This window comes from Cyphellophora attinorum, assembly GCF_001299255.1.
Source record: "Cyphellophora attinorum strain CBS 131958 chromosome Unknown Contig27, whole genome shotgun sequence".
In the NCBI taxonomy this organism is placed as follows: domain Eukaryota; kingdom Fungi; phylum Ascomycota; class Eurotiomycetes; order Chaetothyriales; family Cyphellophoraceae; genus Cyphellophora; species Cyphellophora attinorum.
This window is the reverse complement of record NW_017253255.1, coordinates 264164-287963: the sequence shown is the minus strand read 5'-3', so window position 1 is coordinate 287963 and position 23800 is coordinate 264164. Positions and strand designations below refer to the sequence as shown.

Sequence of the window (23800 nt, the reverse complement as noted above, 5' to 3'; positions counted from 1 at the left end):
AATCGTGGTTCTTTGCGCGGAGTTGTGGTTGGCAGCAAGAAGGCAAGTGGCACAGACAGTGTAGCTATCGTCGAAAGCTACTGACTAAGATGGTCACGACACCGCGTCCTAGACCATGCGCTACTACACCCTGCAATGCTGGTCGGGCCCAATGGTGGAGTTTATGCTCAAGCACAGAAAAAGATGAGTGACCAACACGAAACATGCTGTGCTTGGACCTTGAAATTATTTGCCCTTTTACTGTGTCTGTGGCTTCCCTGTGGAGACATCTCTAGCCCTGCGTCCAGGCAACCAAGTAACCTCAATGTGGACTTCCTATCTCCAATGCTTCCTTTCTCCCATCTTCCCCTCATGACATCTGACTCTCCTCATTGCGTTCTTGGGAATGATGAAAACGTGCATCCCGGCAGCAGGGATCGTCCAAAGACGAAGCTCCTGATATTGCGGGGTGTCCAATGATCGTTGCAGCCGGCGTGCCGCGAGACCGAGTGCTTTCGTCTCGAGATGTCTATCGAACGGATCAGTCGCCTCTCACTGGCTCTCGAAAGAGCATGTCTGACGTCTCTGCTGCTGCGAGATGGCTTCGTCTCAGGAAAGAGAAGTTCGTGACGATCTTCGACCAGGGCTCCTGTACTATAAGTCTGCTGTCGACACATGCAAGTCCCTCGATCTGACGTGCTCGCACTTGCGCTCTGACACAAAAATTCTTTGAGCACCCCAAGGACCTAACAAAAAATATCAAACCGACACGATGCCTTCAGCCAACGGTACAAATGGTACAAATGGCTCAGCTCATGCCTGGACTCAACTTCCATCAGCGATGGGCAAGTCTGTCAAAGGACTCCAGAAGCTGCTAGACAACGATCCACAATGGCAAGCATTCGTCAACACGAACGCTGTCATCGAGCCTGTGACTATGGGCGTAGCTAGCAAGGTAAGTGCCCGGGCTTCAGTAGTGACACATGCGTTGGCTTGGATGGCAGCCCCAAAGCCTCCCCGGGCATGACTGCCGCACCTTCTCTCCTCCTTTCAGTCTCATTCCCGGGTCTCAATACATACTAACCAAGATCCTCTCACTCAGGGTGGCGATGCGATCCTGGTCCACGTTGACCAGAAGCAGACGAAGACCTCAACAGGCTCGCAAGACAAGGCAGACTTCACGTTGATTGCGAATGGTGAACAGTGGGAGAAGTTCTTCGACGCTGACCCGAAAGCACCGTACCAGTCTTTTGTTGGGCTTCAGGTCTGCAAAGTCTCTGTTGCACCCTTCTCAGAGTACTAACTCAGCCAGGGCATGAACATCAAGCAAGAGGCGTCGGAATTCAAGGCAACCAGACCAAGTTCGCACAGAACTGCCATCTGACCACTCGCCTCCTCGAGCTCCTGCGCGAAGGTCTGCATGGTCCCATGCCACAGGACTCCCAGACAGAGCCCACAGAGGACAAGATCGTTGGGCGCTACAAGTACGTCGACTGCCCCGTTTGGGGTCGAACAAAGCTCTTCTACGAGACAACCGGCAACGGGCCCATCCCCATCGTCTTCCTCCACACCGCCGGCTCCGACTCCCGCCAATACCACGGCGTCCTGAACGACGAGCGCATGATCGAAAAGTGCACCATGTACGCCTTCGACCTCCCAGCACATGGCCGAAGCTTCCCAGGCAGCAACTACATCCCCGGAAACCACACCAACAACGAGGAAGCCTACGTCGGCACCATCGCCGCCGTAGTCCAAGCCCTAGGCCTCGAAAAGCCCATAATATGCGGGGCCAGCATGGCCGGACAAGTCTGCGTCGCCGTCGCCATCCGCGCAGCCGAAGTCGGCGCTGGCGGCACAATCCCCATGCAGGGATGCGACTTCTTGACCATGGACCGCACCTTCAACGACAAATCCCCCGTAGTCAACCAATCCCTCTGGAACCCAGACTGGATCTACGGCATGATGAACCCGCACGCGCCGTACATCAACCGCCAGCTGATCTGGCATATGTACTCCGCCCAAGCCTACGGCATCTTCCACGGCGATCTCGACTTCTACTTTGGCGGCTTTGACGCCCGTGATCGTGTATCCGATATCGATACTGATGTTTGTCCGATCCATTTCCTGACGGGGGTGTACGACTGGTCTACTACGCCTGAGATGTCGAAGGCTACGGCGGACAAGATCAAGGGCGGGAAGTTTACTGCCATGGAGGGACTCGGCCATTTCCCTGCGACGGAGAATCCGGGGACGTTCGTGCCGTACTTGCTTGAGGCGATCAAGGGCATTGAGGGTCAGAGAAATGGTGGCCAAGGTGGAAGATGGTGAGTTTTCTTGTTGTTGGTTGCTCCGATTTCCTGCTTCATGTTGTGTCGCGTTTGTTTGAGACTTTGGGGATGACGTGGGCTGACGATGCGTGTGTTGCGGGAAATGAAGGTCCGATGATGTTAGCATGAAGGGAACGGAGAATGGAAATGAGAATAAGCGGAGGAAGACCCGCCATTCATGATGTCGAGTGGCGCTAGTGAGGGTTGCACAAGAAGGGAGAATGTCGCTCGACGGTGAGTGGTGCAGGATTTGAGAGCAAGCCTATGTATATTAGTTTCGGGCGGTTGTTGGAAATATATTCATTGGTACGCGCATGAAATCCCTTGCGATATTCTACGTCGAGTCACGCGGTAGGACTGGCTGCGACTAACCATGGCAATTCGCTTGTCCTTGCCGAAGGACGCATACAAGCGGCAGGCAGCGACGGCAGTTGGATTTGATTTGGATTCGAGCAAGGACAAGGAAACGACGTTCTCATCTCACGCCGGATGACGAACCAAGTCGTTCAGGAAGACCGGATGACCAGGGGTCCCCGTACCTTCTTCCAACACAGAACTGCCCGTGAACCACGGCGCCATTCTTGACTCCAGTCAAACTTCCATTCCGAAGCCTGGCTGCTTGCTTGTTTCAGTCATCATCGTCATCACTATCATCTCCACCGTCGTCTTCACCATCGCTGTCCCCACCGCCGTCCTCGAATATGTTGAGCAACGGCTCCTGGGCTCTTCCAGAGCTCGCGACCGGCAACCCCGCCGTAGCCGCCACAGCCTCGAACCCCTCAGTCCTTGCCTCCGCGAGCCTTTGCGTATACGGCCCAAACCCCCTCTCATGAAAGCCCAACCTCGCACCGGCATCAGCAGGGTCTCCAATCGGTGCTCGTTCGCTCAGCGCCCAGCCCATGACGGCGTTCCCGATAGTGGCTTCGGGCCCGAGGCCGAGCGTGCTGTTGAGACAGTCGCTGCAGAGGAAGGTGTAGGTGAGTTGGCTGGCGGAGACGGAGGTGGCGGAGGGTATCGGGCGGGCGGTGAAGAGACCGCGGACTTCGGGTGGGTTGTCTTCGTCGGAGGCTGTTGTGAGGCGTGGGGATGTCAGTCTCAGGTTCTTGTTAGGTGCGGGTGGTGTTGGGAGCAGCTGGAGTGGGTAGGGGAGAATTGACCTTGTCTGAAGCTGGACATGACGCCGCCGTTCCCGTCAGGCCAAGCGGCGAGGATGAAGTTGCCTTCCATCTCGCCTGTCAGCCGACGGCACCCCAGCCGTTGCCGTTGACCAAGGGGAAGGAGAGTTGACCGATGAATGAGGTGGATGTGGTGGATGCTAAAGGTAGCGCCATGGCGAAGGAGAATTGTGTGCGGGCGCCGAAGAAACGCTCCATCGGGAGGTTTGTGAGTGGATCAACGAAGGGTGTCGTTATCTGGGCAGCTGAGGAGGTGGGCTCGTCATCATCTTGTGCGTGAAGGGGACTGGAAAGCAAGAGGAGAGGGACTGCGCTGGCAGCAAGAAGTTTTGTAAGACTGAGTGGTCGACGCTGTCTGCTATGTGAGAACATGTGGCGTCTTGAGGCCTGCAAGAGATCGCTGGAATTCATGCTGGGACAGATGGCATGGACAGTAGGCGGACGTTGAATGATGGACGTTCTGTTGCTGGAGACGGGAGGAGCTCACCATAACATCAGAACACGAACTTGCAGGACCATGCGACCCCTATGAGATCGTAGAGTCATGGCGAGCCGCGTACCATTCACACCGGCGTCCTCCCGTGAACATTGCTAGACGTGTAAGAGGTGTAGGTCGTGGTCGCCAAGCACCTTCTCAGGCGGCTAAGGCGGCTTGGTCCTTCCAACGGCTTCGAGGGATACAGCGCCATTGCAGCCATCAAAAAGGCAAGCAGTCATGATTGAGGAAAGTATAGGCAAAAGTTGCGTGCCTCAACGGTCGTAACTTACGCGGTTCACAATGCCAAGACTGACTTTCGAAACGCGGAGAGCGTCGCAGATCTATGGGCGTTCTTAGCCTTGCGTCTTGAACGTTACTCTGCCCATTACGTGGGCCGGAACACGTAATGTCCAGTGCATACATGAAGTTCGGTAGTAGCATACAAGCGAGCCGACCCTGCGAAACGTCCACGCAACCAGAGTATGGCAGTCGCGTAGGACAATTGGACCACAGGAGTGGGTCGATCGCAGCATCCGTCTGTAACAGCTTGCTGTGAATGCCTCATGCAGTCCTTTAGCTCGACTTCAAGTATCAGAGACATGTGAGGTTCATATGAGACGAGATGAAGCTGCTGGTGGCCCATTAAGAGTTCTCTAGCAGCAGGCAGCAGGCCGTTCGAACCAGCCAGCGAACAGTGAATACTTCGAAGGAGCGGCAGTGAAGTGATCGTTTCGGTTTGCGCCGGATGCTCAGTCTGTCGAAAGATTATAAGTATCTGCTTTGCCCTCGTCATTCTACTTCTGCTCTTATTGTCAGAAGAAGAGCAAAGACGAGTACACTTGTCATGCCGTGTTAGCATCTAATGCTGCCTGGTGGGACGAGCTTGACCAATAATTCCTTAGCCGTACCTGTATCCCGAATTACCTGCTTCCGTCATTGGCGCGCGGGTTATGCGTACCGACAGGGTTCGCGTCAGCCAAACCCGACCACCAAAGGTGCGTGTGCGCGCGTTCTGACGCATATTCGAAAAACATACGTCGTGCCGAGTCATCTGGTCCAGCCACTGGAGTCCACTGTTCTTGACGTGGACGGACATAGCTAGGTCGACAATCGTGCAGTAATCCGAGATTTGGACAACAAGACTGGCCTCAGGTATGTTTGGTCTTCTGACCTTTGGCACCAGCACTGACGTTCTCGGCTTCTCTGGCCGGAAGCAGTAGTCTCGCCAATGCGCCCAGGGCGTGTGTCATCTATTCAAGAATCGGGTCAGCGCATCAACCTACGCATTGCAGACTGTCCATGGGCTCACGCCGGCCACGTCTTTCTGGCACGGTCGAACATAAAGCAACAGCTGACTTACAATCCAATCAAGCCACTTCGAACCGCCAAAGGGCAAAGGTATGTGGATATACCTATCTCTCTCAGAGAAAACTCGCATTCCATGAAGGATCGACGGGGAACCATTAGCGAAAACGTCTCTGAAGAACCTGCGTGTAGAGATCTGTCAGTTCCTTCGTGGGCTGGAATTGGAGAGGTGAAGAGGCAGACAGGCAAAGCCTCCAAAGCTGCAACGGTAGTCGGGCCAGCAAGGTCCTCGAATGCCCTAGTCCGGACCCCAAACCGCATTCATATGCAAGTTTGTACACGGCCGTTTATGAGAGAACAAACAAGAGGGAGAAACTGACTCTGCCTTGAAAGTTCCACTGCCATCTACTTCCTTGCCATCCTTCTCCCATCCCGCAGCCAGCGCCCTCTCCCGGAATGATGCTCCTACACCCCTGATCACTTCGAACCCATGGACGGTGCCTCTTCGAATCAACAGCTCCTGCCCTTCACTCAAGACATGTTCCTGACCATCGATGAAGAACTTGAGCTTCCCAGACAATACCGTCATCGCTTCATCATGGTGCTCGTGCCAGTGCGCTGGAACAGCCAAGAGGGTGTGCTTCGCTGGGTCGGATTCGCGATCAGACGTGATGGTTGTGGGAGGTGTGTAGGTCACGGTGACCCATGATGACGGTCCAGCGTCGGGGGGCGTGCAGTTGTAGATATCGAGTCGCGAGGTAGCGGTAGGGTACAGCGTGGTTTCGTGAGTGGTGTGTGAGGGCTTTGGGTTAAAGGCCGGAATCTTGGGTGTGATACTCATCGTTCTTGGCTGCTGTCCGGAAGTGGCGTTGAATAAGGAGCCGTCCGTTCGCAAGAGACGAGTTTGGTATACTCTTGGTGGAGGTGGTCTGATTATAAGTCGTGGGATGTGTGAATAAAGCCAACTCCCGCGCTTCCTTGTACTCTATTGATCCTTCCTGGGCTGCAGACCTTGGGCCAGGTATGGCTTCAGTCTCGTATGCACAGCTGTCCCGACACGCGTTGTTGGGCCGAACCGATCACGGTATCATTTCGAAGGCATACCACTCGAAATGATATTGTGATTACACGGACCTACCTTGAACAACAGAAGACAGGATGCTGTCACCGAGCAGTGGAAGCTGCCGTCTGGACATGTTCGAGCTGCAACGTCGCAATTCGTATTCAGCCGCATTCGTTTCGGCGGAATGCCACTTACCGAGCTGGCGTCGATAGGCCAGGAATAAGTCACCGGTTAGGCGCAGGCGCGTCGGTCTGAGCCGGACAGCTAGCTCCCATGATCTTTGTTGAGGCCCCCAAGACCGTACCGCTTGACAAGCGAGTGCGAATAATGCAGTGCGAGTAGTGTGCGACCCATGTTCAGTGTGCTGCTGCGACTGAGGAGAATCAAGGCTTCTAAAGTTGTTGTTGAGCGACAAAAACGCAAAAAGCAATGCTCATGGCAATGTTGACATTGCATCAGCCGTGAATCGAACACGGGGCCCGTCGATGGCAACGACGGATTTTACCACTAAACCACTGATGCGATGTGTGACAACTGGAGGTGGTTGTTGATGCAAATTTGCGATACCCACGTATATGAATCGCAATTTGCTTCTAGTTGCAGGCGGGGTCTTCATCGTTTGATCTGCCGCTGCTGCCGGATCTGTAAAATCTCACTCTCCGGCAACCTCTCAGCATTCAACTTACCCATCATCAGGTCTGGCCAGGACGCAGACATGGAGACAGCAGTCATATTCTCGGGCTCTGCCAGTGAGCCTGACCGCCATGGTCGCGATCACTGAGGACCTCGTCCTTCTCGATATTACTGAAGTGCATACGATGGCTTTCTGCTGATTGGCTGGGCGCTACTAGCTTTCAACGTGGAATCATGCATTTCAATGCCCGAAGGGCGTGGGCTAGCTGATCGCGCTGTTATGATCTTCCCCGATCACAGCACTACCTGCACATGGCCGCACGCTGGCAATCCTGCTGTTTAAGTATTGCAGGCGCCAGCCAATGCGGCGAATTGTCCTTTGAACGTTTGTAGTGATAGCGAAGCGAATACGATTGGCCTTGTGTAAAGATCATACATCTACAAGACATAGCAGGTACCATTTGGTTATACAGTCGAGACTTCAAAACTGATCGTGGGAGTAACAATGGGATCTCTTTCGCCGCCCTCGAGCGACGTGTCAGTCGCATTCTACAGCCGGGACGACCTGAGAGCCGATCCTACTGTGACTAAAGCGATCTTTGATCTGATCAACCTCGCCTTCATGGTACATTCTCAGACGATCGGCTTCCACAAGAAGGAACCGCGCTTTTGGAACACGGACGAAATGCTGGAAATGGTTGGTCCCAATGGTGTTCTCGCCGCAGCATCGATCAATGGTCAACTAGTCGCTTCCTCCTCGTTCGTTCCTTGGCGACCGACGCCAGGAGGTAACGTTGACCAAGCCCTAAAACGAGACCGACCAAAGGACTACGCTCTCTTGGAGCAAGGAGGGCCGAGCTATGAAGTCAAAGCCGTCGTCACGCTCCAGGGACCTACAACATCCCGGCAAGGTCTGGCAGGAGTAGTCAATGAGGCACTGCTCAAGCACGTCGACCAACGACACCCAGGCCAGGATGTACTGCTGTGGATCGGGATAGCGGAAGCACAGGCGGGTCCGTATTGGCGGAGAAGGGGGTACGAGAGAGTAGGAGATATTGAAATCAAGCCGACAGGCACATGGGGTTCAGACCACCCTTTCGAGTATATGACATGCATAAAAAGAGTAGACATAAGCCGGTCTGGGTAGATTTGAGTGAGCGAGCAATGAAATAGAGTCATCATTCGTTATCCTTGCCATTACTGTGTCGATCACCGTCAAAGCTCCAGTGACGCCATTTGCTGTCCCAGCTATAGCGGCTCAGTCGTTCCCACGCTATACTATAGCTACCACACACAAGACCATGTGGCTAGTTGGGCGTGAGGGCCGCAGGGCGGTACGGAAGTTTTGGATTTGAAACTTGGCCTTGCTTGAAATTTGCATATTCTGCTGGGGTCATAGTGACGTTGACGGTGCCGTTGCTGCCATGATTCTTGTAGCCATTTATTTGCCGGTTGTTGGCCGGCTCGTTGACTCCATCGTCGATGGATGGTGTCGATGGTGATGCGGCAAGCTGCTGGGTCTTGAAACGCCGCTTTTGGTTCAAGGGTGCAGGATTCAGGGCCTTCTCGAACGCGTTTCCGAGCGCAGTCAAGAGCGCCTGCTCCGCTGTCTGGACGGCGTCGTTAGCTGCACTTTGTTCTTTGCCTGCCTCACTCTCTTCAAGCTTGACCTGGATGTCATCCGGCTTGTCGTCGGGATTGCGCTGCTTGATGTCGGTCTCTGCTTCTTTGAGCTTGACATCAGCTTCCGCAAGCGCGTTCATAGATGCAATCAGCTCTAGCAATTCGTTACTCGCTGCACTCCAGCTCTCCTCCTCGAGATCGGTGAGCCATGTGCCCTCTGCGCCCAGGTAAACGGTGACCGCACGACTGGTAGGGAAAATGATCTTTCGCTTGTGGGATTGATCTTCCCAGACGACATCTGCCAGCTTGTCATTTATCTCGATGCCGACTGGCTGCTGACCTTTGGCATAGAGACCAAGCCTTGCCGTTAGTTTCGAGCCAGACGCGCTTGGTAAGACGATCGTGCCCACGCCAGGTAGCCATGGCTCAGCTTCCATGTAGGACCAACACCGTCGGCAGGTTTACTTTCGCCCTGGGCTACTGCCTTTGTCCGCCAAATCCATGGGGTAATCACCGACTGATTGATCAAGTAGATGGTATTCTCAGGAGGCTTGTTGCCGTTACCAGTGCTGGCTGGGCGGAAGCCGTCACCCTCAATTGTGTAAACCTTGCCATCCGCATTCTTGGGAAGCCGAAACGTTGGTTTGTCTGCATCAATCGTGAGCTCGAGCTCGATCGTTCAATGCGCGTGGTGAATGAATGGCAGACTTACCTTCGTTGAACGAAAACCAATAATCAAAGGTGCCAGGATCATGGCCCTTGACGCGCATGGTGATCTGCCACTTCTTTGGGTCATAAGCTATGGATCGTTAGAACAACATCAGACAATGAGGTGTCAACTGAACTGACTGATCGAATCAGCTTCTTGCTGGATGACGAGATCGGCATCCCACTGCGCATTGTCGAATGTGAGCGCCTTGATTGACACATAAGGCTGGTATCTAGTCTTCCCGATGATGTCCCAGATTTTGGCATCCGTTACCTGAATGGTGATGAAGTAATCCACCTGGCTGAGTCTTCTTCGGTCACTTCCACAGGAGGTGCCTGCTCTGCCTTGGTCTCTAACGCCATTTCGTAATTGTGGGAAGCAGATATACCTCGAACGGAGAGACCTTATGTTACCCGCAAACGCGAGCCGCCACCCTTATATGTGCTCTGCATCGCCCAAGCTCTACTTACAGCGCAACAGCATGCAAGGGTGACCGAGCTGGTGGCTTGGGCCAGGCTCTGGCCAGTCCCATTCAACATCTGCACTGACAAACCCAATAATGATAAGCACAGAGCACACTGGCGTCAAGTCAGGCTCTACCTGGATTTGGAAAGCTAAGCCTGCATTCAAGACGGACTCTTTCATTCGAACAGCAAGACAGCTAGTCCAGCCTCGCACGCATGACTAGTGCCAAAAAGGCAGAGACGCACACCAAGATCTTGCATGGTTATTTGTGGTCAGTCAGGCTTCATGTCAGAGCGAAGACCCGCTAAGCCTTTTTGACGCATCAAAGGGAAGAGTTAGGTCGTCAGGATCGTTCCGGACCATGCACCGGGGCTCCATTGGGTAGCTTGGTACCGAGAAGAGTAAGTTCCAGGGTAGCTGAGTATCGAGAAGAGTAAGTTCCAGCCAGATTTGCCAACAACAACTCATAGACAAGACGACGATGAAGACATTTGAGCCAGCCACAAGGCTGACCCCTCACGAAGGCGCTGAGCCTCGACCGGGCAAATACGAGGTCGAAACCTAATTGAGAGCGCAATACTCTGTCGTCGAATTCGCATTGGACGCGGTTTCTGCTTGAGTCTGCGCACGCCATTTCTGGTCAGCAAACCTAGCCGGAGCTGTATCAGAGCTTTGACCACTCGGCACGCGGCGTCACGGCATGCAGCATGCGATCGAGTCCTTGAAAGTGCCCGAATCGTCGAGACTCTCTTTTGACACCTCATTTCTGCAGCCCAAGCTCCTCAAGCATCTATGCTTGTTCTAGACAAGACCTACACTGAGGCTTGGCCAGAGCCGTGGGATCCTTTTCTGGCTGATGCCACTTGCGAACAAGGCTAGATGCCTCGTATTCAGGTCTCTCTGCGAGACGAGTCAAAGATGTACTCTTCAATCCGGGTCCTGCATACACGACCTTTGACTATCGTCGACTGCGCGCCTCTGGTACAAAGTAACTAGTCCAGTCCTCGCCAGATCGTTTCTATGGGTCAAGAGCTCTCATTAATGCGGTCTCAAAGCGAACAACGAGCTATCCAGGAGCTGTTCGCAAAGCTCACACCTGATTGGTATCGAGTGAAAGCTGACGGGCTCAAACATGACAGCTCTTTGCATGCTTATTCGGCACCAGCAACAATGTCCGTAGGTCGTACGGTAGGTGCAGTGATGTCGAGGGACTGGTCGTAGGCTTCCGCTGCTGCGCGATTGGATTGTGCAAAAATCAATTCGAGCACTGCACGATGTGAGTATCGATATGAGACCTTCACTGCATTCCCAGATTTCGTGGTAGCACAATGTCAAGTAGACAAATGTCTAGCCTTAACAAAGCTGCAAGCGGCAAGCTATGGATTCTTCCCGCACAAATGCCGCATCGACTTGACAGAATCAGACATCTGCCTGTTGGCACGTCGCGGACTCGTCAATGATGCAGAAGGTTCAACATCGGAGGAGCCAGATAGATTTCGTCGGACGAGACGTAGACGATCCAGATATCGCCATTTCGTCCCTGTTGTAGGCTTGCACAGAGGCCTCCCTATCTGTACGAGACAGGCACGAAGAGCACTGCGGCGCAAACACGTTACAATCTGCTTGATTGGAATTGCATCTGTATAACGCGAATGAACAGTATTTTCGAACGACCAGTCGTGCCAGTGATTCCCTCGTTTCTTTGACACGTGACGTCACACAACATTTCCCTTGTCGTTCTCGTGTTCACCGTTCCCCGCCGTGAATACTGTGCACTTCACAGGTCTATGATGCAAACCATTCGTTGCTGACGGCCGCTCGCTGAAAGACTTCGTGGGCTAATGGTCTAGCAAGCGCAAATGTCTTCCCTCGATGCATACATCATCAGCTACAACTGCGGGAGAGAATTGATCAAGCCAGCGATCTTCGCCCCACACATATTACAAGCGGCTACAGGACGGCCAGATCTCATCGTCTTCTGTCTACAGGAAGTCGCCCCAATCTCATATGCATTCCTTGGAGGTTCTTTCTTATCGCCTTACTTGGATGCTTTTGGGACAGCTCTGCAACTCGTTGATGATGACTACGTCAACGTTGTCACTCACAACATTGGCCTCACGGCCATCATGGTGTTTGCCAAGGAAAGCATATCCTCGCACATCGAGTCCTTAGAGCTCGCTGCCACGGGGGTAGGATTCCAGGAGACTGGTCACAAGGGGGCGGCGGGTGTTCGCATGAGCTACGAGGACGTCACTTTGACTTTTGTTTCGGCACATTTGGCTGCAGGCGAAGAGGCCTTGGAACGGCGGAACCAAGACTACCAAGCCATTGTTGAGCGACTTGTGTTCGATGCTGCTTCGAAGGATTCGCAGAGCAGTCAACAAGGGGAGCGTGCGCATTTAGTGCCCCGGGAGAAGGGCATGTATGCCTCGTCGCACATTATCTTCGCTGGCGACCTGAACTACCGCACTTCGAGTCAGCCTCCCACAGAAGAAGACGCGCGACAATTCCCGCAGCCAACGAGAGACCCAGAAGACCCACAGCATTGGTCTCACCTCTTTCAGCATGACCAATTGACGGAGCAGGTCAGGTCGAAAAAGACCCTGCAACATCTTAGTGAGTCCACTGTGGACTTCCCGCCGACCTACAAGTACAAGTCGAGTGACGATGTCCTCTTGGACGGAGAGAAGCCGTGGCCCTGGGCAAGCCACCGTTGGCCGAGCTGGTGTGATCGAATCTTCTACTCGGCCGGAGTTGATCCACAAGCATACGAAGCGTTACCGCTGTTTGGCACATCAGATCATCGACCAGTGGCATTATCTGCATCGATACCACTTAAGAGTAGTGCTGTGGCCGCGTCGCCATACGGGCTCGATCCTCAGTGGCAGACCAAGAGAGCTGCAGCCCGGCGGAAGGAATTAGCGGTTGGCACGATAACGTACCTGACATGGACCAAGGAGGGGGCCACGCTACTCTTGGCTTCTGTCGTTGGGGTCCTAGGCTTCGGCTTCATATTGCGATCGATACTGGTCTAGGCAGAGTGATCCCTTTGCTCAGGTCTCGAGACTGTTGATCCGAATTTGAGCCTCTCGGGGCCGTTTCATGGTTGGGGTAAAATCATCGAGATCGAATTCTCGGCAACGATACTCGAAATGATCTGCATGCATAAGGTTACGCTCTTCGCCGCACTGCAGCACGAACGATCAACGATGCATAGCTGACTCCGCAACTTCCGCTTTCGCATGCTTAGAGGACACCGCATTGACATCAGCCATGAATGAGCAGCATGCCGCTGAATGATGGCACTTATGCGTAATCAAGGGTAGTCATTCAGCATAGGCGAATGATGGCTCAAGCGCTGGAAGCACTGAGTGGATGAGAAATGCTTCTAGTCGGATTCGAAACTCGCCAAGGTTAGCATCCTTAATCAGAACAGTCATCAAGTATGACTCCTAAAAGGCGAATAGGCATCACGTTACTGGGCCTCGTGTCAACGGAGTCGTTTCAGTACGCGGCCGAAATCGACAAGCACTTTGACGACGCGACAAGGTCATGGGACCATGGAAAACCCCGTTGACTTTGGGGGTGGGAAATGAAGAATCCCATTACCTGGAACCACAAAGCCATCATTATAGATGAACACTGATGAAGTCGATGTAGAAGGGTGTAGGCAGATGCTCAGGAAAAGTGTGTTTAGGAGCTAGGCATGGGAAAAGAAAACCGACGCCTAGCTTATGCATGGCTTAGATCATCGAATTCAAGGGGATCGGGCAGGGCTGCACTCCCCTGGAGAGGGAAGGCGCTCCGTTGTTGCCTGACGAAGCCAATTGCTCTTTCTAGGCTCGCAGAAAACTTTCTCGCGGACCCGGCCCTTCCAGCACCGCCTGCCAGTGTGTCAGCGCCATTCCCATGACCCTGTCCTCGTGCTAAACATAAACGTCTATGGTGCCGCCTGGCCTTTCTTTCTATGCTTTAATACTATTCTCACACCATTCTCAAACAATCCCATCAACTCAACACTGCACACTCTCCCAACACAACGCACTCGCGACAGATCGGTGCTCTGCTCGAAAGCAACGCTCACTACATCTACCAAGCCAGCATTGACTGCCCGAATCTCGAAGCCTGCACGACTCCACCCATACAAAATGTTCTCTTGCACCAACCAGCCCAGGGGCTGCCGTGGTCGATGTGATCAAGCCGGCGGGAAGTGCTCAGAATGCAGAGTCAGTCTTCCTAATTGCGACGTCTGACAATGCTAACGCTCTCACAGATGTACAACTTCAGCAGGCCAACACAGTACAAGTCGGCCTTCTCACAACCAGCAAACTACAGATCACCACTTTCTGCATCACTTCGACATGACCGTGATGCCACTGATGTCATACCGCCTAGGCGACAGACATGAGCCGATGATGGAAACTCTTGGAAACTCCAACTAATCCTGCAGGGCGCTCCTCAACAGCACCCTCCACTTCATGCAGGACCAAAGACCAAGCCACTGTGGTTGACGAAAGCAAAACCACCGAAGGCTCTGGAAATGCAGCCTGACTTGTGTCTCCAAGAAATGCACGAATTACGAAATTACGAACACGACATCATACTGCATCAGACCACTTGACTGTTCCGGCTACCTCCGCCAAGGACATCAACGCCCACTGGTCAGGTAATCGACCAGCGAAATTCTCCCTGGCGCGGGTGCAATCGTCCGAAGACAGCAACACTCCATGTTGAGTCGCGGGCGGTGTAAGGCGGTCCTCTTGTGCATAAATGTTTAGTTTAGGCACCTCATATTATGTTGGCAATTGTTGCATCTAAATTTGGGTCGGCATCAGGCGGAAAAGGCACCAGTCTGCCAAGACTCATGTCCTAGGCTTGGGTATTCGCACCAGTTTGAGATGGCCTCCGATCTTGCGTCCCCTTCAATACGATAGCGCTACGACGATCTGATTCAATTACCTCACTGGTGGGCGCAAAGTACGACCTGCCATGGACTTTCTCGAAAAGTACGACGTTGCAGGCAGGACACAGACCAGGTCGTGCTTCTAGACCTGGCTGAAACCAGGATTCGACTGATAAGTCTCGGCAGCAGCCTACGCGCCCGAGCAGCATGCAGCATGCTTCGAACAACCTCGTATATGTTGGACGAGCGTTGGACGTCAACGCATGGGACTTCTGCGTATGGAAGTCCCATTTTGCGATAACATCCTTCACACAGGATGGGCTCGCAGCTGCACGGCACTGGCAATCTCATGGCTTCACTGCAGCCTTGCTGCATCACGAGCTTTCAGTCAGCCCGCCACAGCACCACCTCACGGGCCTCGCTAGCACCACTCCGCTCGATCGAGCTGCTGTGTGTCTGCTGATCAGTTAGGCAGACATATGGTGGCAGATTTGACAGAGACTTCAGCTTCACCTCAATTTCGTCTTTTCAGACTATCGATTCATTCAAAACTTTTTGCGCGTTCTTAGCGACAACACATCACGACTATCTCAAAAGCATCGGACCAATTGGACACGTTGGGAAAATGAAGGCGTTTGCCGGCACGACTGTAACAGCAGGAATAGGCGCGGGCGCCTTTAGCATGCTTGACTCTTCTTGTATATGCAACAGACAGCATTTGGTAAATAGATACCCTGACAGCAATGTCCACGAAGAACCCAATTCAACAGATTGTCAAAGATCACCTACAGGTTTCTGTACTCGCCGCCACCCTTTCTCAATCATAATGACTCAATGAATGTCCCATGGTTGGCACACGATCATGTTCATCAGAATCGCCCCGCTTGCTGTGAGCCCCCTTCCACAATTACTCACTATGAGTCGGCTTCATTCGCCCCGCCTGGTAGCAATGGATGCTACAAGGCATGGCAAGTACCTGGTCATACCATCCGACCCCTCTTGGGCGTGAAAGGAACAATGAGCGAGTTGTGCGCAAGACGAGTACTTATATCCATCACACACAGTGAGGACTGCGGCTAGACACGGCATGATCACTTGATTGAATTGCTCAAAAGTATTCACTGTTCGCTGCACGAGTCAGTGTCGGATCGTTCGCGATTTGAGGCGCAAGTGAAAAGAAAAGACACCTGTGGCCAATGCGCCTTCTGCCCGTGGCTTTACAAAAGACCGGATGACAACTGCCCAATCTCTCGTCCAAGACCGGATGACCAAACCACGCCGCACCACATCCGCACCTTCCTCCCTCATCTCGTTAGGAGGCAACAACAGTAGGAGCATACAACAAGCACTCATTCCTCCGTACGAAGACCGCTGCTTAATCTGCTCCACTAACGGAAGGCTTCGCTCAAGTCACCCAGGAAGCGTCGTCATTCGGTCTGCTCTCGACTCTACGCGAGACCGGATGACAAGGGCCATCCCAGTCAACTTGAACCCATCAATCTTCGAGCGCTGCTGCCGCTTTCCTGCAACGGAAGTGCCACTGCTACGAAAGCCTACCAGCGCACATATGTAAGGTGTACGTGACGCAACCAACATACATCCTTCACTCGAATTCCTCGAAAGTGAGGTGCAGACATATATATATGTGTCAGTGAACTGCGGTTATAGCCTTCAGAATAATGTCTCTGGCGCCGCCAACGACAGTGGTCGCTGTATCATCGTGCCCACGAGACCGGTCTGCCACGCATCTTCCACCCTGATTCGCGGATCTCACAGTGAATTCTTCGCGTCCGGGTCATAAGAGTGAATCTCTCGGAACTGCCTTCAGTGTTCACTGTTGCGAAGCATTATAAGTATTCGTGTTTTCCTGCCCTCTGGTTTCCCCTTCCTTCATGCTTTCGCTCACATCTGCACTTCCAAGTTTTGTCATGCCCAGGTAGCACTTGTTGCGACCTGGTGAGACGGAGACAGATCTACAGAGAAACACACAATGGATGCTAAGGCACAACAATGAATTTTATACACTCAACGCCTCATGCCTCAAGAATATCGCAAACACAAACCGCCTCCCTCCATGTACAACGCCCACAACAACCATCTCCCCACTAGGTACTATCATCAACCAGCCTGCCTCCCAACCAAGCCTTCTTCGCCAGGTCAAGCAGCACGTCGATCTGTCCGCTCGTCTCACACATGCTCCTGAAACTCCCGCCCTCCTTCTGTATCAGCGCCCACGGGCTGTCATATTCGATTACCTCCCTTTATCGAGCATCAAGATCTTGTCGTAGTCTATGATCGTCTGCAGACGATGCGCGATCGTTATCAGTGTATGCTCCTTCAACTCCCTCAACGTACTCTGAATGCGCGTGTCGGTCGCGTAATCGATGCTCGCGGTCGCCTCGTCCATGACGAGGATCTTGGGCGATTTGAGCAGTGCGCGCGCGAGGCAGAGGAGTTGGCGTTGGCCTTGCGAGAGGTTTGAGCCACTCTCTGCGATGGGCGTGGAGAGGTCGAGGAATATGTTCTTGTTGTCTTTGCTGTTGGTCGAGACGTGGGCTAGCGTGGAGCCTGATGAGATTGTACTGTCGTTAGGGGAGTCGCCGTCTTCGGAAGAATTTGACGACCCTTCCGCTACGAAGGTCAGCGTTTGGCTGGGAGAATTGAGAGTGTTGGTGCTCGTTTTGGGTTTGAGACTGTTCGTGCTCGTTTTCGGGCCAAGATTATTCGTGCTCGTTTTCCTTGCCCGCTCGACGGAAGATACCAGCTGCACTCTCTGAAGAGCAGTGAAAACCTCTGCGTCCGTGAACAGCTCAAAGGGATCCAGGTTGCTTCGCAAAGTACCCGTGAACAGTGTCGGGTCCTGGGGCACAATCGTTATGGCCTCCCGGAGATCTTGTAGCCCAATCTGGCCGATGTCCACCTTGTCGATGTGGATCTGCCTTCTTCTGCCTCAAGCCACGGAAGAGAGCCAAAGCTAGAGAACTCTTGCCTGCGCCAGTGCGACCTACCACGCCAACCTTCTCGCCCGGTTGAATCGTGAAGGAGATTTTCTTCAGAACCTGATCTAGATCTGATCTGTATCTTGTGCTGTAGTTGCTGAACTCGACACCACCTTTGCTCGGCCAGTCCGGGCCAGGGGCGGTGGCGGGTATTCGTGCTGGCGCTTCTTGGTCCACGTCGATGTACTCTTGAATTCGTTCAACAGAATTCATGTTCTGCTCATTGGATGCATACAGCCTGACGAGCCATAGGACGTTCTGCGTGAACTGAATAGCATATGTCAAAGCTAGACCTGCAGCACCTGCATCGATCTTGCCAGCATTGACAACAACGAAGACACCGGAGAAGAACGAGACTAGAGCGCCAGCCAGGTCCATCCGGAAGGCAAGCCACCTATTCGTTGCCCAAAGGTAGATGAACGGCCGGTTGTGCGTGTTCACTCGCAAGTGACTGTCTTGCATGAATCGAGCTTCGTCGCCATATGCTCGAATTGTGACAACTCCAGACAGAGTTTCACCGAAATGCTGGAAAAGTGGACTTCGTTGGACAGATTCAATGCGCTTCAGATCTCGTGACGCGCGTATGTAGAACATACCAGTAGCGAGATACATCAGACCAATGAAGAAGCCGGGGATCAGGAATCCTGGTGTGATAATCGAAATAAGAATGACAATCGACAGGACCGAAACCGCACTGTGTATCAGCCCAATAGCGACTGGGGCTACCTCTTGATCGACGGACTGGATATCCTTCGAGAAGCGGTTGGTCATCTGGCCTAACGGAGTAGAATCGAAAAAACGAAATTTGGCTCGCAGTATGCTTTCCAGCAGACGATCGTGTATCTTGCGAGAGGCGTCGAGTGAGCCGTAGAAAAGGACCAATTCTCTTGACAGGCAAATAGCGACGTATATTATACCGAGAAGGGCGTAGACTCCGAGATAGTAGCCGACGTCAACATCGTCGGCGGATGCAGTCACGTCTCTGGAAGCGCTGATGCCACCAGCGAATCTGGTCCCTTGCAGGCCGAGCGCGTGAGTCAAGCCATATGTCTTCAGATGAACGAAATTGTGAGCATACGCGATCTGTGCATTTGATGTGTGATATGCATTCGCCCATTGTCGGATCCATATGTCAGTTGCCATAGAGCCTAGCTGACTCGCAAGGAAGGCTGCCGCAGCAGGTATCCAATAATACCATGGTCCCATAGACGCCAGATACATTTGGATGGTCTTCGCTTTGACGCTGCCGACGGCCTTTGTCTCTATGCGCGTATCAACGAACTGCTTATCGGTCCGGCTGGCTTCCTCGACTCCATGGTCCAGGTGGTCTGCGTCTCCGTTCAGCTTCTGCGCGTCCTTGGCCAAGCGTGCCTTGAGGTCGCGATTGGATTGCATCCGTGACGGAGCCACCGAGGCTCCACGCGATCCTGGTCGAGATTTGAGATCATCTCCGAAAGCGCCGCTGGCTACGACGTCGACTGCGGTCCCTTTCGACGAGACCTTACCATTGTTGAGAACAACAACAAACGCAGCATCTGGGACCGTCAGAGCGACGTTGTGAGACACGAGGATACACGTGCGATCCAGCATCAGTACTCCCGAGAGCGCTTGTTCGAAGATATGCTTGGCGGTATGAGAGTCGACGGCGCTGAGACAGTCGTCTAGCAGCAAATGTTTGGAGTTGCTGTAGATGGCACGGGCAAGTGAGACTCGCTGCTTCTGTCCACCAGACAACGTGATGCCCTTCTCACCGACGAGTGTCTGGTCGCCAGCGTCGAGGATCTCAAGATCTCGCTCAAGTGCACATGCCGATATGACTGCCTTGTATCGCTGCTTGTCGAAAGGAGCTGAGAACAGAATGTTGTCCTTGATGGTGGCATTCACCAGCCACGGTTGTTGAGCACAGTAGGCCACAGACTCGGTTAGTCCTGTCTCGGGATCCGGTCGAAGATCCTGACGAACAGAACCGCCAGGTATATGGACGGTGCCTTCAAGCAATTTCATCTCTCCCAGCAGCGCCAGGAGTAGCGAGGTCTTGCCACTGCCTGTAGGTCCGGCAATAACGTTGAGTTTCCCAATCTGAAATTCAACATCAACGTCGATCAGCCTGAAAGCCTCCGTGGCACCTTTGCTGACGTTTGCAGCGGTCGAGCCCCATGTCAGGGTTGCATGCTTGAGTGCAATGTGCGTTTCTCCTTCACATTCTCGCCGGGTCTGGCGCAACTGTACATATTTCTCCGTCTCTTCCTCACCCAGAAATTCTTCTACACGGTCGACGGATACTTTTGATTCTTGTATGTGAGCCACCATATCGGCTAGCTGGTCCAAGGGTATCCGGAGCAAACCGAACATTGAGATGGCTGGAAAGGCAATGGAGGGTACCAATGCTTTCTTTTCGACCAGTGTGTAAATCAAGAAGGAAATGAAAGTGATGAGCACAGGAACGCCGCTCCAGATTGTAGCAGCAAATGACCACAGGATGTACTTCTTCCACAACGCCGACAGCTCGACAGCACGCTTCTCGTCCACGCTCGCCTTGAACCTCTGCTCCCACGCAAAGTATTTGATGATGCGGATGTTTTGGAGGACTTCGTTGGTCGCATGGATACGCTTGTCTGTAGCGGCCATGATGCGTTTCTGAGCACGTTGGAAGGATTTCGCAATCCACATGTTCAAGGGCAGTACGAGAGCCATCAAGACAACACCCACAATCGAGCTGTAGCCGAGTATGTTGTAGAGGAGAGCGACTGCCACTATGAGCTGGACCGGAACAGCTGCCCACAGGAAATGAAGGTAGGCGCAGATATCAGCCACTTTGAAGGAATCAATCGACATGAGGTTTATGATGGTGCCATTGCTGGCCATGGCGTCGGCAGGCTTCTTCTTGTCGGCATTTGGCCCAGCTGTCTGGTCCTGTTTCTTGATTCTGGCACCGAACCACTTGTGTGCGAGCTTCTTCCACAACCTGCTAGATGGGCTCTCGACCTCCTGCCCGAGCTCTGTCTCCGCTGTTGCTGCAGCCTTTCTTCGCAAAGTCTTCGAGTATATCTCCCCGACGATGATGGCTCTCAGTTGAATGGTTATCTTGCGGCCTATCCACAAGGCCTGCCCATCGCCAACCGCTTGAATGGCGCTGGTGACGAAGAGGAGTATGACGTAAAGCCAGGCAGCATTGGCTGGAATGGATTGGTCTTCCAGGTATTCCAGGATCGCTTTCAGCAACAATGTGGGTAGGAACATAAAAACACTGGACATAGCACACCAGGCACCTTGCAACAAGATTGGCCCCTTGAAGTGGCCTAGGAGGCGCAGAGCCAAATTGTGGGTCGTCTTGACTTGTCGGAATCGTGCAAGGACGATTTCAGCTTTGTCCTTGAGGGCGACATTCCAGACATCTTCGAGCTCCAACGGACGTTTGAAGCCTTGCCAAACAATGGCGTCAACCCAGCCAAAAGTAGCTGCAGAAAGAGGACTGGCAAGAGGCTCTCTGCTCGGCTCTATGTCGCCATCATACTCCAGCAAAACGCCTCGATTGCCGACTCGAGAACACAACGCAATTCCTAGAAGCAGAGAGTTGAGCGCAAAGTGAGCGATAGTAATGTTGCGATACGAGGTGGCGACCGAATGGATGAGAACTGTGCGAAAGACCCACACGTATAGCAACCACTGGGTTCCGTACAGAAGAGCGGTATGTGTCCAAAGTCGCGGAAAAGAAAGCGAGCGCCTTGTTGCCGAAGAGTAGAAGCGTATACCGCCCAGTATAGCAATGTACGACCACACTGCCAAATATGCTATTGCGACACGGGTCCGACGGCTTGACAGATGGTGTCGTGCAGATGACAGCTCGGCGGCAGAGAGACCGACCTGTGCCAACAGTGCCAGTAGCTCAACGCTTACAACGTATATTTCAGCCTTCGGGCGGTCCAGATCGACGATCGAATGTCGTGCTCGGCTCACAGTCTTCTGTAGAGTCAAATCCGACAGGCTGTCCGTCTCTTCATCGCTGTCGCCATCTTCGTCGAGATCGTCCCGCTGAGGCGCCTGCTGATACTGCGCCTTGCTCTTCCCATCTTGGCTTATTGCATGAACGAGCCATTGTATGGCAATGGCGACAAGCGAAACTGCGCATGCGAGCAATGGTATTGCTACTTCCAGATAGCTGCAGTTCGGTCAGTCTCGGTAGATCAGTGTCGGGTCACCAGCACTCACTCCGACAGGAAGCATTGGCTGAAGTCATCCTTGCGCCAGATGGGACCTCGACATCGCCCGAACATAATATTCCCTCCCGACTCTGCTATGGATTCACCGAGGCAATCATGCCTCGTCTCTGCTTCTCGTGGCCACACTTCGAGGTGTTGAAGTGTATGTGTATGCTGGAATGATAAGTTCCCAGCAGGTCGAGGGTTCGGGATAGTACGCGACGGGTTTCGCAGTACCGTTTGATGCTTGATGACACGAGAAAGTCTTAAGAATGTGTCTATGTCGTGCCGTTGACTCGAAGGCAAGCGCAGTCAAATTCCATTTCTCGATTCCCGTTTCTCCACCAGCAAACAATCACGCATTCGCATGGCACTGGCAGTTTCCCGACTGCAGTGATGACGTGCCTCTATTTCGTTACCTAAGCTAAGCTTTTGTTGGAGATCGCCCACAGTCTCGGGTGTCACTGCCTGTTTGCCACCCCTGGAAGCCATGACTGAGGGGTGGTCAGTGCAGGCGCCAGGCCTGGCTAAACGCCTATCAGATTGCGGCCAGGCCTGATTCATTCTGACGAGATAACAAGGCAAGTCCATGCTACCGGCCGCCTCACTGTCACGTCAACCGACATAATCACGAACCCGAACCTCAACCTTTCCAGCCACATCCAGACTTCTTGACTTGCTTCACGCCTTTCAGGCAGTTACGGCAATGTCACAGATAAAGAAGCGACTGCCCCAGCCCAGCTGACAATACAATAAGCCTTAAACCACCGCACCACGCTGCCTTCTCTACATCCGAGTACCTTCTAGTCAGAATACATAAATCACTCATACGCGCTCTGAAGAAACACTGGACCGATTGACCAGCTCTCATTCACTGAGCGGTCTCAGAGATTGACTCGCCTTGAATTCACGGCCTCTCCTAATCCCAACACCACCATCAATCTGCACTACCCTCGAACCGACTCCGATCCGACGAAGCTCGCATCAGAAGACCGACAACATGGCGCAAGCAATCTTGATGAAAGAGTACAAGGACTTGTCTAAGCAGAAGTGGCTATCAATAGAGGTAAGTGGCATCACCGTACAGACCGAACCTTCCGTAGCGACAGGTCCTGACAAAGCATACAGTTGGTCGAAGAGAATGTGTTCCTGTGGGACGTAGCCATACTCGTCACGAATCCGGACTCTCTCTACTATGGTGGATACTTCAAAGCACAGATGAAGTTCCCATCAGATTACCCGTACAAGCCACCCAGTAAGTCCAGATCCCTTCAGCATCCAGACAAGTACTGACAATCGCAGACTTCCGATTCACCCGACCACTATGGCACCCCAACATCTACCCCGACGGTCGTCTATGCATATCCATCTTGCATGCACCAGGCGAGGACGTCATGTCGGGAGAGTCCGCCGGCGAACGATGGTCACCAGTCCAGCGTGTTGAGACCGTTCTCATCTCCATTATCTCTCTTCTCGACTCTCCTGAGATTTCCTCACCCGCCAACGTCGACGCCAGCGTACAGTGTCGAGACCACCAGGACCAGTACAAGGAGCGCGTCAAGCAGGATGTCATCACCTCCAAGAAGGACATCCCCGAAGGTTTCGTCATGCCTACTCACGAGTCCACCAAGCCACCTATGGAGGAGAAGGTCGATGAGGACTTCTGGCAAGACAGTGATGCGGAGGAACTGGACTTCGACGACGACGACGATTTCGACTTTGACGACGATGCTGCCAATGGGTCCGAGTCAGATGCTGCGCTCAACAACGATTCCGAGGATGAGGATGATTTCGACGAAGATGCTCAGAATACCGGCAAAGGCAAATCGAAAGCCAAGGAGGATGCCGAGATGACGGACGCATAAGCAAGTCAGACAACGGGGGTTCGAGATCTCCACGGTTTACGACAAGGCGAGCATTTTCTGAATGGGCGTCTACGGGT

At 53.1% G+C, this 23800-nt stretch overlaps 6 protein-coding genes across 6 annotated transcripts; 4 read left to right on the top strand and 2 right to left on the bottom strand.

The window, feature by feature from the left end:
- Positions 1 to 751: 751 nt before the first annotated feature.
- AB675_6066 (uncharacterized protein) lies at positions 752 to 2307 on the top strand (the record flags this gene model as incomplete). The annotated part of the gene is made up of 3 exons (XM_018146329.1): positions 752 to 934; positions 1082 to 1243; positions 1288 to 2307. 3 exons carry the CDS (start codon positions 752 to 754, stop codon positions 2305 to 2307), a joined length of 1365 nt encoding a protein of 454 aa, XP_017996940.1.
- A 590-nt stretch (positions 2308 to 2897) lies between these two features.
- AB675_6065 (uncharacterized protein) lies at positions 2898 to 6105 on the bottom strand (the record flags this gene model as incomplete). Its single annotated transcript, XM_018146328.1, has 4 exons — positions 2898 to 2924; positions 3049 to 3374; positions 3556 to 3836; positions 5645 to 6105. The coding sequence occupies 4 exons, from the start codon at positions 6103 to 6105 to the stop codon at positions 2898 to 2900; spliced, it is 1095 nt and encodes a 364-aa protein (XP_017996890.1).
- A 1360-nt stretch (positions 6106 to 7465) lies between these two features.
- On the top strand, positions 7466 to 8107 carry AB675_6064 (uncharacterized protein; the record flags this gene model as incomplete). Its single annotated transcript, XM_018146327.1, has 1 exon — positions 7466 to 8107. The coding sequence occupies one exon, from the start codon at positions 7466 to 7468 to the stop codon at positions 8105 to 8107; it is 642 nt and encodes a 213-aa protein (XP_017996909.1).
- A 3509-nt stretch (positions 8108 to 11616) lies between these two features.
- Positions 11617 to 12792, top strand: AB675_6062 (Inositol-1,4,5-trisphosphate 5-phosphatase 1; the record flags this gene model as incomplete). The annotated part of the gene is made up of 1 exon (XM_018146326.1): positions 11617 to 12792. One exon carries the CDS (start codon positions 11617 to 11619, stop codon positions 12790 to 12792), a length of 1176 nt encoding a protein of 391 aa, XP_017996875.1.
- Positions 12793 to 16911: 4119 nt separating this feature from the next.
- Positions 16912 to 21933, bottom strand: AB675_6061 (ATP-dependent bile acid permease; the record flags this gene model as incomplete). Its single annotated transcript, XM_018146325.1, has 3 exons — positions 16912 to 17595; positions 17669 to 21818; positions 21869 to 21933. 3 exons carry the CDS (start codon positions 21931 to 21933, stop codon positions 16912 to 16914), a joined length of 4899 nt encoding a protein of 1632 aa, XP_017996959.1.
- Positions 21934 to 22858: 925 nt separating this feature from the next.
- On the top strand, positions 22859 to 23723 carry AB675_6060 (Ubiquitin-conjugating enzyme E2-34 kDa; the record flags this gene model as incomplete). The annotated part of the gene is made up of 3 exons (XM_018146324.1): positions 22859 to 22924; positions 22987 to 23113; positions 23161 to 23723. The coding sequence occupies 3 exons, from the start codon at positions 22859 to 22861 to the stop codon at positions 23721 to 23723; spliced, it is 756 nt and encodes a 251-aa protein (XP_017996975.1).
- Positions 23724 to 23800: the final 77 nt, after the last annotated feature.